We start from the raw sequence: 14,469 nt of genomic DNA, 5'->3' as shown, positions 1-14,469 counted from the left end.
CTTATCCTCAACCCTGTCTCCTCAAGGCTAAGATTTTTAAAAGGAAGTGAATAGTCTATGCTTTTAACAAAGAATACTGTGTTTTTACTAAAAGGATTGAATAAAGAGTTGATTTTTCTATTCAGTGAAATTGTCTTAGAGAAATAGAATGAATTTTTAGCATCTAGACTTGGTCAGTGAAACACAGGATTTTCAATCTGCTTTAATAAAAAACAATACAAGTTTTAACGATGGAGGTGCTGTGATTTGTGTTTTCTTCCTCCCTCTACACAGGTGGGTTTGTTTTAGATTCACACAGTGTGTATAATTTAAAAGCAGATCAAAAAGCTTGTTGTTATATTAACTGTTGTTTTTTTTTTCTTTTGACTTCAATTTTTAAAGGTGTTTCTTGTACTTGTCCAGGGAACCAGTTTGATTCAGCGACTTATGTCAGTTGCTTATACATATGACAACTTGGCACCTAGGTACAATATCTTTTTATTTTTGTAATAAAGCTAATCAAGTGTACACGTTTGCATCGCTTCTCTAAATAGCTAGCTCTTTGAGTTGTAGTCCCTGTTAACACTCATGTCAGAAATTTAGGTCTGTAGGCATTGGACTTGCTTTTCTTAGTCACCTCTTCTGGCAGTTATCCTGTCCTTATAGCAGGAGTGAGAGGGAGGAGAGTGGCCAGACCTTTCAATGGTCAGGGTATACGGCATAGAGCAACAAACAATGTAGGGTATGCTGTCATAAATTCTCATGCCAAAACTACTTTGTTCTTTCTGTAGCCATTAGCAGTCTCAATTTCAAGGCAACATGAAGGATAAATTGAGTTTTAAATTGTTTAGCCATTTGCCAGTTTTGACTTATTTTTTCCCCATCCTAATGTTAGCTTATTACTGCTGAAATTACCCTTGCTGTTTTAGCGAGTGTACCTCTACTGAAGGCAAAATTTTACCTTCAGAAATGGGCTCTTAAGAGATTTTCATCCTTTTTGCCTTTTGTCCTGCGAAAAGCAATTCTGTTTGAGACTGCATCGTGACAGTTGGACTAATGGTGGGGAGGTCAAGGGTTTTTGTTACATTTGGTGTTGTAGAATCACTGGATTCCAAGTAATGGATGGTGTGTTTTACCATATTTTAAAAAGTTTGGTAAGGACGTTCAGAGCATTTCCAGTGAAGTCTGCAAATGTGCCTGACTTTAACCTCTAGTGGAGTTGCAGGCATATTTTTAAAAATATAGTAGGTTTTTGGTCTCATAACCTTTTATTCCAATTTATAAAAATCTAAGTAAATAAATACAAACATTAAAAATTTGTTTATAAATTTTGCAAATGTTTGTTTGAAGTGCGGTTCTTTATGAAGAACACTAGCTTTCTTCTGTATGGGCCAGTTCTTAGTTCTGTTTTACATCCTCTTTTTTATATGAAATAAAGAGGTTGTGGGTGTTTTTTTCTTGACTTTTTGTCTTGTAGTCAGTACAGCTTTAAGGTGGTGACTTGAAGATTTCCATAGTTTTATTATTGTTGCTAATTTTGAATCCTGCAAGAACTGAATCCTTTTAAGATTAAAATTTTAGCTTTCTTAGTGGGTATTTAAGAGTAACTGTGTTGTTATTTGTGTGTACTTGTATTTCTAAGTGATAATCTGTTATGTTCTGTGATAAAGTGCAAACGACTTTATCTTCTTCCTGTTCAGGGTGTTGAAAGCTCAATCTGATCACAGATCAAGACATGAAGGTTAGTGCTGCAAAATAGCTTTATGTCGTGAACTAATAGTAGTGAAAACATACTGAATGTAACAACTTACATGTTTGATTTATTCCACCATTAGAACGCTGTAAAATTGTGTTCCTTGGTAGTGTGAGGGCTGTTATAACCTAGGTTGGAATACACAGAGAGGTCCCAGATGACTTGCCTGGCTCTCCTTCTCTGGAAATGGTTTTATATGAAATGAAATGTTGTACTGTAGCAGCCTTCATCTCCAGAAGAGCTGGTTTCGATTGGAAAATCAGCTGTAATTCTTATCTTCCAAAGAGCAGCATCTATTAACACCATAATAGAGTCAGCAACAAGGACCTTTATTCTGGTTTACAGAAATCATGCTGGGTCCAGCATTCCTTGGAGCTCCCCCGTCTATCCCTCCTGTGGAGGCTTCTTACAAAAAGTCTAAATGACCTGTGTCAGATTAAGGCTGTATCAAAGTAATTGTCAAAAGTACAGCATAGGCATGCATAAATATAGGTATGTCCTCCTGGGCTTATACATTGTCTTCAGATTTGCCACTTTGTTTTGCCTTTTGGATATTAATGTCTATGAACTTGAATTCTCAGTTAACTCTACGTATCACCTACTGAAGTCTTACTTTTAGCTGTTAAGAAGAAAGGAGCAGATATACTAGTTAGTCAAGGGAAATGTTCATGTTAAGACATGATGCGACCCATTAGCAAAGTACCAGCTCGCTGCTTAAGAAGTAGAGATGCAGGAAAGGATTGTGCCCCAGATTGGTAGTACTTAGAGTAGTCTAATTTAAGTGTCATCACTAGTGCAACAGTCGGTATTTAGTAAGGGTATTGGTAAAATTCTGAGTTTAGGTTATATCTTATGTGCCGGTAAGGATTTAGTCTTGTATGTTAGTATAACTGACATAAATGTATATGTGCTAGAACTGCGTGACTCTTCAACCTAAAAAGCCTATTCTGTTAGTTACAGTGTGATTTATTTAATCGTTTTTCAGTCACTCATTATTCAATGTGGCTCTTGGTGAGTTGGGCTCACTGCTGTTCCTTGGTGAAATCCAGTCTGGCGGACAGTGATCATTTGCAAGACTGGCTAAAGAAACTTACCCTTCTTATTCCAGAGGTATGTTAAAGGAGAGGTTATTGCGTTACTAATTAGTGCATGATATGGAACAAGATTAACTTTGGTTTCAAGCTGCCATTAAATTCAAAACATGTTATTTCTGCTAAAAGTAGGCAGGATCTGACTCAATTACTTGCAATCCTGTTTAAGAAGTAATCAGTTGTAATTAAAATACCTTGTAAGAAGGCACATTTGTGGTTGATTGCAGGCCAGTTTATAAACTCTTGTCTTTGTTGTTGGCTTTTGTTTGAAGGTAGTTATTCATTGTAGTCTGTTGAAGTTTCTGGGTGATGCTGTCTAACATGGATTAGTCTAAATGTACTTCTCCCATTATGTTTTTCGTAATTTTTCAAAATGAGGTGAATGGGAGTTGATATAAAAGTTTTATTACTGAACCTTTGCTTAGCTTTAAGTAATTTTTCCTGATGTAAGAAAAACTTGAAAATTGCATAAATACATCCATAGCAGAAAAGTTCTGTATTTACTAGTTATTGCTTAAAGGTGCGATACGGACATGATGTGGTAATTATTTTCTGCTGCTTTATTACTCAAGCACACAAAAAGTTTATGGGCTGACTCCATCTAAAAAACTTGGAAAAGAAAGAGCGCAAACTTCCAAGGCTGGTTTAGAGATAGTCTGTGGATGTTTTTCTTAAGAAAAGAATAAAAGAAAGAAGAAAATAATTCTTCTAGTGAAATTCAAGAAATTAACCGTATACTTAGGAAACAGTCAGTGTAAGTTCCAGCATAACACAGATTTCCCTAATTTGCCCAGATGTGATATTTTCTCTTTTAGTAACTGGCTAGTTCAGTAATTTTTACTAAAGGGGCGCAGAAAAAACAGCTTTTTTGTTAGCATGGTCTCTTTTGCATTTTTCTGTAAGTAATTTAAATGTGTGTTATTTCTAATACGTGTTTTTTGAAAAACATTTTCTACCTTGATAACATGGTAGATATTATGAGAGGAATTTACTATGTATGTATGAAAGAAAAGTCAACAAATGAAAAAAGTCTTCTAGATATTGTATGTAATAATTTAATTCCTTTATTTTTCATGAAGACTGCTGTTCGCCATGAGTCTTGCAATGGTTTATACAAATTATCTCTTTCTGGTCTGGATGGGGGAGACTCAATTAATCGATCCTTTCTGCTGCTGGCTGCATCAACATTATTAAAATTTCTCCCTGATGCTCAAGCTCTGAAACCGATCCGGGTAAGAATTTAAGAAATTACAAGACTTTATCAAAGTTCTATTTAAACTTACTTTTCTTAATTTAAAAGGTAAAATGATAGCATGTTATCTTTATGTCTGACGTACCGTTTCTGTTACACTGAGATACTAAGATTTCTGCCTTACATGCTTCCAGAAACTTCACAAAAATAGTTAAAGCTGTGACACTACAGTAATTTAGAGCTTGCCTGTGCTTGGAGAAATGCAGAATAGCATTTAGGAAGTCCTCTTGTTCTGGAGTTTTAGTGTCCACATAACACAGTTAGGGAATAATGGTTGTGTTTTCAATATATGCCTTGATTTCCTTTTAAAATGTAGTTAAGTTCATAAATAAATCAGTACATTGTTTTATGTGTGCAGGGGTACCCTTTGTTGGGGCTGAATGTCATTGTGCCCCAGTCAATTGCTGCTGGTTTTCTATTGGAGTGTTATTGTCCTCGCAGCTCTACTAAACAGAAGAGATTCTGTGGATGCTGTCAAAGCTGTGTTGGGAGAGGTTCTCACTGTTAATATGTGCAGGTTAATAGAGCTGGTTTGAACTAACGTGGATGATTTTGCCTAAAGCAAATTGGGAATGGTAGACGTAGCAATGCATAGCGGGGGAGGCTGTGCTGAGTTCAGCTGATGTGGCTAGATCCGAAGGAGAGCACTTGTACGGACTTGTATGGCAGCAAAGTGTGAACCCAGATTTTGAGTCTGTCAGGCAATTATTCTTTTGACCCTGCGTGGCATTTGAATTCAGGTGAGAGTGGTTCATTCAGTTTAAGTCTGCTTTCGTTTCAAACTGCTGATATTTTTTAAAAAAGTTAAAACAATCTACAGAAGATTTTGCATTTACTCATTTTCAGAAGAGTTTAAAGTTAGTTGTATTAACCAAAGTTAATATATATATACACATACATATATATATATATATACACACGCAACCAAAGTTGTGTTCAGCCAAAGTTTCTCAAGTTTTGTCTAGTCTAATACTGAACATTTTGCAAATTGCAGTGGGTAGGATGGAGTCAATACTATTGTAATTTCTTTTTTAAGGGTCTTGGCAGATCACCTTGACAATCTTTCAAGAACATTAATAAATAGTGCAGAAGGAAAATAGAACATGCACTGTTACTGTTGTAAAATAGACTGTTCTTGTCTTGGATTATCTTAAATAGGGACTTGAAGAAAGTAATAGTCTTGTAACAGTTACTGTGTTTACTACGTTTTTGTAATACACTGTTGTTTTGTCTGATGTACTTCAGAACAAAAGCAATTTCTTTTCACAGATAGAGGATTACGAAGAAGAAACAGTGCTGCGACCAGGTTGTAAGGAATATTTTTGGCTGCTGTGCAAACTGATTGATAACATACATGTCAAAGATGCAAGTCAGGTAGGTTTTGCTTTGCATTCATATGCATATTTCCTTTTTTGAATTTGGGTGTTCAGGCCATTTTTACTTTAGTATGAGACATTTTTACTTAAGAGATGGTGCACTGATGTGAACAGCTCTTGGATCTTTCCTAGGTCCTAGCTTTCCCTACTCTCATGTGTATTCAGTAGCTCTTGGCTAAAGGAAGCTTCAGATACTGAACCTGTAGAGTCAAGAAGGGGAGTGGGTATCATACACAGAGTGTGAACGTAGGTGATGGTAACAGACATTGGGAATACTGTAACTGTCTCGTGAGATTCACCTTTGATAATTTCAATGCAGTCTAAGGAGGAGGTAATCAAGTATTTGACTAAAGCTGAAAGAGGAAAATATGTCCGTTAACAGGCACCTAGTGCAGGTTAGGAAACTTATTCACGACTTCCTCACAAAGGTACCTTTTGTACAAACTGCTTGTGCTGGCTGGTGGCCCTACATGCATAATCTGTCTAGTTCATTCTCAGTGTTGTGGCAGGAGTGTGGGAGGGAAAGGAAGGTAAAGCCTGAATCCTGGTTTCTCCAGAATGGAAGAGTCTTGTCCTCTCCTGACTCTGGATGTTCCCAGGAGAGGCAAAAATGTTGCTTACCCCTCCTGTTCCTCTGCTCAGTTTCCTTCCATTTCTGTTTTATAATTGAATCTCTTAGCTAGGCTACAGTTCTGCCTACGTCTTCTGCATGTTGCTCAACCAAGAGATGCTAATGGGACTTGTCAATCTTCTGACGACAAAGTGTGCATTCTTGTGAGAAGTAACAAACATTTCTCTTTAAAATAGTACTATTCTGCTTTTTTCAGTATGGAAGAGTGTATTTGTGGGATCTAGAAGTGAAAGAATAAATTACTTCATTTTAATGGTGCAGCAAAGTTTCATCCCATTTATAAAAACGTATTAAAACATTGTTGCAAACATATATGAAAGATGAGTTTTAATTGTCTGTTTTTCTATGTGCTATAACAAAATTCCGCCAAAAGCATAACCATAGTTTCAGACCAGGCTTATAAGTGGTAATTCATGAAGTACATAATTATTTTCTATTTATATTCCATTTTCTTTGATTTTAATCAGACGACACTGCTTGATTTAGATGCACTAGCAAGACATCTTGCTGACTGCATTCGGAGGTAAGGTTTGCTGGCAGTAATTTTACTTGTAAGTTGCATTGTATTTGTTGCTAGTGGGACAGAATTTTAATACTACTTTTGTATATATGTGTATATATAGCAGAGAAATCCTTGACCATCAGGATGGTAATATAGAAGATGATGGACTCACAGGACTACTTCGTCTTGCAACAAGCGTTATTAAGCACAAACCACCCTTTAAATTTTCTCGCGAAGGCCAGGTAAGAAAAGGACACAGGATCACGAAGAGATCAAAATAGTGTCATCTCTTGTCACTACAATTTCTTCATTTCACCTTTTTTACCCCATTTTGATTGCAGGGCTCAATATATCATATTTCTAGCCTTAGGCCTTACTTCCTAGAAATTTTATTTATTTTCATTTATTTTGTTCTCCATTTCATTTATTATTGTTATTTAAAAATTTTTAATATTGATCAGCATTAATTGGTTTAAGTCATTAACAACAGCTGCTTTTTGATCATATCGTGGGACAGTTGTGTTTTCAAAGTAGCTTTTAAGCTCCAGATCTGCGCGGGGGATGATACCTTTTACAAGAATATTATGTTCCACCTATGCTTGTAAGATGGGAGAGTGGCTAGGCAGAGGAAGTTGCTAAAAAATTTCTACTTTGTGTTTCGGGGCCACATTGTCTAAAAATATACAAAACTTCATTGTGTAAAAGCTGATTTCAGCTGATGTTTTTTTTTCTGTAGACTTTACTAAGCTTATGATTGGATCTTTAGTGAGGTTTCACCAGGAAAATAGTCCCCCTGTATCCAATGATGTTGTATATATCCTGTCTGTTTAGTGTCTCTGTTATCATAAAGTGGCCCTGAAGATAATTACACTGTCCACAAGTTTTAATAGAGTTCACATTGTGCACTACCCAACATAAAGTTACATTGCTGACAGCATTTTGAAAGACTACTGCTATGTAATTCTCCTGAAATAAGTGTTTTTTAAGTATGGAGAGCTTGCAGGTGAAATTAGAGCAAGAATTCAGTTTGCAGAGTACAGTATGGGGTATACAAAGGTGTGCAAATAACAGATTTGTGTAGCTTAGATATGAGAAGTGTAAGAAGAAAATGAAAGGGAAGCTTAAATAGAGAGGAGTGATACTATACAGAATCCTAAAGTACATTGCATGTATCACAGGGATGCCAGAAATTTGATTTGAAAAGTGGATGAATGTGAACAGAGCAGTATCCACAACAAACTTCTCAAAAATAATTCGGCTTTGCTAAGAGACAGGGACTTGGTACATTTTCTGAGACTAAGTCATGATCTAGTATTAATTTTTTTAATTCTATGTACAATTAAGAATGCTTATTAACTGCATATTATGAAGTGCAGTAGTGAAGAGTTTTGTGTTGTGTTCAATGCAATAGAACAGGATTGTGAAACCACGTGCTTCCCTCTGAGCAAAGGCTGATGAAAAAATATCCAGGAAAATACACTGGCAAATACTGAAGATAGTTTAGACTTTCCCAGAGGATTCTGAAGCTCTGCTGTGCCTTTTTTTCCCTACAGATTCCTTCTCTTACTACGTAAACAAAACTGTTGTTCAGCAAATATTGTCAAACTTTTAAAGCTCACATCTTTTGACAGCAATGACTATTTGGTGTACCTTCTCTGATGTCTTTTATAGATAATCACTGCCTACCTTATTCTACACTAGGTAGACAAAAATACATTTTTTTAACTTATACTGGCTAGCACATCTTCATTAGAGAGGTGTATCTTAAGGCCATTTTGATTGTAGAGATACATACTTTTAACAAGTTTGAGGGTTTGCGTTTAGCCTCTGAGTAAAATCATCTATAGCATTCTTTTCTTCCCTGGTCCAATGTGTCAGAATTCAGTCAGCAGAAATACAAGGTTGAGAATGTTAATCAGGAAAAGATAAATTCAGATCTCTCTGAAGTTACTGCTTTTCTAGTCTGGGACACCTTAAGGTGGCTTGTGTGTTAAAACACCTGTTGGAAAAAAGCCTGCTGCACAGTGCTAGGCTGCAGCTGAAAGCACAGTCTAAAACTCCATTTAGTAGATGCACCTGGTCTGCTGATGAGCTGCCATCATCTATGCCTGCCAATTAGCTTAGGAATGAAAAGGAATTGGACTGCTACCCTGCAAGCACTCCTGATACAGGCTAACCACCAAGAAACTAGGTATCTACCTATTTTTAATTTTATGCATTTTCTTTCTTCAAAGTGTGGAGAAATCTGGAAGAACTTTAACTATACTAGCCAGGAGAAGACCCCTCTGTATTATTTGGCTATAAACATAAGACCCAGGTTGTAAGATTTTTATATTAGGACTACAGGAATCTCCTCGTACACTGCAATAATGCTTTTTATGGCAATTTTGCTCTGTACTCTGCAGAAGGCCATTTTCTGAAATATTCAGAATTTAGTTAGATTTTTACAGCAGAGCCTGCTTTGAAATGTTAAAAGGCTTCTTAACTGAACATACCTGAATGGGGAGGTTCAGGAAGGTAATTTTTTTAATTATAGTGTAGAAAATGTAGAATGAAGTATGGTAGCTGGATTGGTAGCCTGTGCTCTACAAATGGGGTAAGAATTCTGGCCCTAAAAAAAAATTTGAGAAGGTATCACTGGGGGAAAAAAAGCAATCAAAATCCTGAAGAGGTAGAGGGTTTAGTGTCTGATTATGTAGACAACTGAAATGATACACTACCGATACGACTTAATGATTAAATACAGTTTGTTAAGATTGCAGGCACTTTACAGAAGCGATGATGTGTAGGCTATCATCAACCTTAGACATTAAGTGTGCACATGAATTGCTGGTTGTGTAAGGAAATTTGTTGAAATACTGCTTTATGAATTCTGTTCAATTTCTTCTGTCATGGTCTCTCATTATACCACTTAAATGACTAACGAGTAATGTTCACTTCATAGCTGAAAGGTGGAGGAAAGCCTTTTCACCATTCAGCACTTTGAAGATGTAGTTGTGGAAGAGTGTGACCACGTGTTCTTACAGACCTATACAGACCTTTTTTTTGTTATCCTTTTAATATTTTACTTCTGGTTTAAGTTTATTAAATCAAATTGGCTACATAGAAAGAAGGTACTGAAATTTAGAAAGATCCGTCCATTTTTTTTTTAGTGTATAAATCTGGGATAGTAAAAATAAATATGTATTACATACTGTCATTTACCATCCAAAGGCAACCTGACTTAGTACAGCTCTGCTTTGTGCCTCTTACAGTTCCGCAAATATTCCAAACATGAAACAATACAGAAACACATCTACAGTATGCATAGTACATAACATAATGCATGTTTTAAGATTGTGATTCATAAAACGAGTAGAGTGATTAAGGTTATGTGCTGTCTTTCGTCTTTCACTAGGAGAAACTAGTCTTAAAGTTACTAAAAATACATGTGTTTGTCAAACTATCAATCATGAATTGAGCATAATTTGTTGTTATTTTTTCAGTGGACATGTTTCTCTTTAGGCTATAATATGGTTACAGTGCACATTATGTAGTATAAAGTAAGTTGTTGAAATTTGTAATTCAGAACTTGTATGCAAATCAGCAAGTTTTGTAAATGACAGAGGTCTAGAAAGTCTATAGAAGTTTCTAGAAGATTGTCAATACATGACTGTTTTCTTTTAAGAATGTGTTCAAAGTGCTAAATATGCCGATTGAACTGTTTTACAGGAGTTTCTGAGAGACATCTTCAATCTTCTGTTCTTGCTGCCAAGTTTGAAAGATAGACAGCAGCCAAAATGCAAGTCACATTCTTCAAGGGCTGCTGCTTATGACTTGTTGGTGGAAATGGTAAAGGGGTCCGTGGAGAACTACAGGCTGCTCCACAACTGGGTCATGGCACAGCATATGCAGTGTAAGAACCTTTATTGGTGTATATAGCTTTTGAGTAGTTTGTGGAAAACTGGTAGATTTTAGTTTTCTGTTCATTTTGCTTTTGTTTTGAATTCTTGGATTTATAAAAGTTCAGTAGAGAGCGTAAGAATGTACGTGTAGTATGGACTGCCGTTCTCGAGACTGCACGTTTATGATGGGGACAGCTAGCCACCATTGTGAACAGTACTGCGATCACGGAGTTTCCATTTCCTCCTGAAATACACCAGAAGTGTCTGCATTTCATGACTTTCTACAAATAACAGTCTGTTAAGAATGTGTAGGTAGAAACTGGGAAACGCAGAGGTGACACAGAGCATTTTTAGACTTAAACTGAGTAGTCATACTTTCCAAAAGTAGTAATGAAGTAACATGTTGTTGCTGCTATCACTGCTCTTAAAATTCCACTTTGTAGCTCTACTACATATCCACCATCACTTATGGTAGCATCACAGAGCAGATGTGGGCATCTTTTGCTCACCTAGCAGATGAGTGGATGTACAATTTTCAGATCATCTGTTCTTAAATATGGGTTATTGAAATTATGTGGTCCTGTTAAATGACACTGACACATAGATAACATTGTTAGAGTGGATCTTATGTGTTTCATCAGCTTGTGCTGCATTTTAATTTCCGTTCTCCCTTTCTAACATGAAGAAACATGGTATGTTTATACGTAAACCGAAGTATATAAACCACACCAGGGTACTGTAGATGCGTTGGCTGTTAACAGCATTGTCGTGTTTGCAGTGTCTCTGATATCTTTGTAGCTGACTTCAGTCTGTACCCAGATGTCTGCATACAGCACTAATACAATTTTGTTACGCCTCTTGGCTTTCATGCTTCCCGTGTTTTGGAAACACAGTTGCTGTGCATAATATGTAAATTACCAAAATTTGAAGTTAGTTAATATTTTAATCTTTCATTTGCAAATTCTCATTATGCATTTTTAGCTTGATAGATTTCCTTTCGCATGCCCGGTTTAAATTCCTGTAACCTGAGGATCTGTAATTTATTACAATCTATGGAATTGATTTAGTGCCTTACAATTCAGGAAGCAAAAGAGAAATCTGGTCGTAATAACGTTTTGTGTTCTGTACTCGTATGCCTGGGGCCTTCTGAAAAGCCTCCAAAGTCTCCTCTGTTCATGGAAGATATTATGAAGAGGAATATATTTTATGAAAATATCGGATATTTCTGTTTGCTGCAAGTACGTCATCTGCTGCTGAGGTTGTCTTGTATCTCTCTAGGTGCAATCATTCATTTTTTACAGTTAGCATTTTCCTGGCTCCAAATCCCAGTAATTCGTAGGTGCTGAAGTTTTCTGTGACATTTACCACAGTTGTTACTTTCTTCCAAATACTCTTGTCTAGATTGTTTGTTCTTTCCTGAGTTCTCCGGAGCCATCTGGTCTGTGCTCCTGCTCCATATTCAGTGTATCTCAGTTTCATGAATGTTAATTTTATTACAAGTGGCAGAGTGCCATTGTCTCTTTCTGATGTGCAGCTGACACAGGACTTCCAATACCTTGTTTGGATCAAGTCTTGTTATTCCATTGGTGTGACCCAGAGATTCTTAAAACTGGGCTTTTCCACTTTGCTTATCTCTGTAATCTTATTAGTCTTTAAAAATCTTAGTCTTAGGCCTGTCTCTCCTTCTTCTTAGAAACATTAAGGAAGATATTATAAACTTCTATCCTGTCTTTGGTTTTGATGTTTTAGTTCTGTGGTTCATTGGAGAAATTTTCGGTCATGCGGCTTGTGCGGTTGTTGTCACCTGGTCTCACCAATTGCCATCTCTGCTATTCAACCATTTTTTCTCACACTCCTAACCGAATGAAGCCAGCATGCTCTTAAAAGACAGTTTTAATTTAATGAAGTAAAATAAAATTTTCAAAAAGAAAACCTTATTAAAGAATATCTAGTATATTTTTTCCTTGAGGAAAAAAAAAAGGATGTTGCTAAGACTTTATTCTGGCAGTCATATTAAAATGTACAACTGTATACTGTTCTTCAGACTTACACTAGTATGAATAATGTAAAGTAGCTGTAGTAAAGTTTTAATTGCAGCAGCATTTTCTTTGACGTTCCCACTAATGTAACTCCTGTCATTAATGGATGGAAGAAGAGAATGATTTGCGTGCTTTTTTTCTACTTCACAGATAGTGTCTTTACCTGAAGGCAAAGGGGATGCCTTCATGCCTGTTGTGGAAGTGGTACTGTTGGAAATGAACTTCTAAGTAGCTGATGTCAGCTGACTTTTTTCCTTGCTTTTCTCAACAGGGAGAGCTAACAATTAATGCAGCTCTGATATTACTGAAGGAGGGGATTTAGATACCCTCTGTTGTTCATAACATTTCTTGCAGAGTTTTGGAGTTTTGCTTTCTTTAAAGACCAAGGCTAAGAACATCCAGTTCAAAACAGTGAAACGGGACCAGCTGCTTTGCTTTCTGGGAAGTTTAAGATAGTGCCTGATGTTGTGTCTGGAGCAGAAGCATGATCAGAAAGTGGAATATAGAGAAATACGTGGTCATTTGAAGAGGAAGAAATTCGGTTTTATTTTGCTTAAAATTGAATGTGAATATTGCAAGTTCAGTTACAAGTTTCTGTATCTCTTCCTGAGAAAAGGCTGATTTCTATAACGAGATGTTGAGAAATAAAGAAGATAGACATAAATGAGGCTCAAATTTACCTTTCTAGTTAAGATCAATGTGAAGGAGAAAAGTTTTTATTATGAAAATGAAGACGGTCACTTAAAAATCCCAGGGTGGAGAAAACAGAATCTTCCTGAGAAATTCCTTGTCAAATTTCTGAAAACCCTTTGTCAGATTGAAGTAGGACAAAGATACTCCCAACTGTTCTCATGAAGTATAAAGAAGTCATCTGTTTTCTTTCTAATTATAACTTGATAAGTAAGCAGAGTGATAGATGCTGAGCCCTTACCTCAGAAAGGGTGAATTAAGATGTTGCAATTTAAGGATTTCAGTTAAGGGAGGGAATTTTGTGGTGTTCGGCAGTGCTAATTACTGTCTTTAGGAGATTAAATGTGGAGGAGAGCTTAGTTTCAACTGGTCGATCAGCCCAATGTAACCAGGTAACATGAGGTCACGCTACTGATTTGTTGAAACAAGAGAATTTAAACGCTTTCCTTCCCTACTTGAAGCTGCAGGGCTAATAGTTGTTTTGATGCCAATGCCAAAATGGAGATTACAACAATTATTTGTTGTGCAACAGAACGTCTTCTGGGTCTGGTCTCTGAAGATGTGAGGATCTGTTTGGAGGATGCCAAATAGTTTCCTGAATTTATAGCTGGTAATATGAATTGGGAAGAATTCTTAGTGAGCCTTTAATCTTTAACAAAATAATTAAGGATTTAAAATTTAGATCTTGAACCCACATAACTTAGGTGGATTGTAAAATAAATGCAGGCTGCTTTTTTGCCTTTTTTTTCCCCTGTATCTCTGAACATACACTTCAATAGAGGTGCTGAATTATTTGTAGGACACTGTGCCTTTTAGGAGAATGATATCCTTGGGAATGACTAGCAAAACTAGATGCACTGCAAGTTTTTGTGTCAAAGGAAGGATGGGCTGCAGTGAATTTCTTTGGACACTGGATTAGTTCCTCTGTAATTAGTTAGCACTTGTGTCTAGTTGCCTCTGCAGCTCAGATGATTAATTCCCCATTCTATTCTCCTGCGTGGGATGCTAGAAAGAGAAGCCTGTCAGTGTCTAGAAGCAGTACTAATCACTTACAAATGGTTTGTCTAGTCTGGTTACCATCTTCTTGACTGGCAGATGAGAACTTTCCCATTCTTCTGATTTCTTGGCAGCTATATCAGAACAAGGCTTATTAAGAAGAGTCTGTCAGGCTTGCCTAACTTGTCTAGTGCCATGTGTGTAAGAAATAGATTGCTACATCTGCTATGAAATACAGAGGAATAGAGAACTTATGTGGGGCGGGGGGAGGTCTTT

The 14,469-nt window shown here is 36.5% G+C and overlaps 1 protein-coding gene across 9 annotated transcripts in view; it reads left to right on the top strand.

Moving 5' to 3' along the window:
* The window catches only part of USP34 (ubiquitin specific peptidase 34), a 137,090-nt gene that overhangs the window by 82,126 nt on the left and 40,495 nt on the right, over positions 1 to 14,469 (top strand). For 8 of the 9 annotated variants that reach the window (XM_055725696.1, XM_055725692.1, XM_055725693.1 and 5 more), the window contains 8 exons: positions 382 to 464; positions 1,680 to 1,720; positions 2,718 to 2,842; positions 3,903 to 4,055; positions 5,345 to 5,449; positions 6,550 to 6,605; positions 6,706 to 6,826; positions 10,296 to 10,479. In XM_055725696.1, the coding sequence (XP_055581671.1) occupies positions 382 to 464; positions 1,680 to 1,720; positions 2,718 to 2,842; positions 3,903 to 4,055; positions 5,345 to 5,449; positions 6,550 to 6,605; positions 6,706 to 6,826; positions 10,296 to 10,479 (868 nt within the window). The remainder of the gene's footprint in view (positions 1 to 381; positions 465 to 1,679; positions 1,721 to 2,717; positions 2,843 to 3,902; positions 4,056 to 5,344; positions 5,450 to 6,549; positions 6,606 to 6,705; positions 6,827 to 10,295; positions 10,480 to 14,469) is intronic. The other variant, XM_055725691.1, reaches the window with a different exon arrangement.

Source organism: Falco cherrug, chromosome 13 (genome assembly GCF_023634085.1).
Source record: "Falco cherrug isolate bFalChe1 chromosome 13, bFalChe1.pri, whole genome shotgun sequence".
Taxonomy (NCBI): Eukaryota; Metazoa; Chordata; class Aves; order Falconiformes; family Falconidae; genus Falco; species Falco cherrug.
This window is presented reverse-complemented; position numbering and strand designations above follow the sequence as displayed.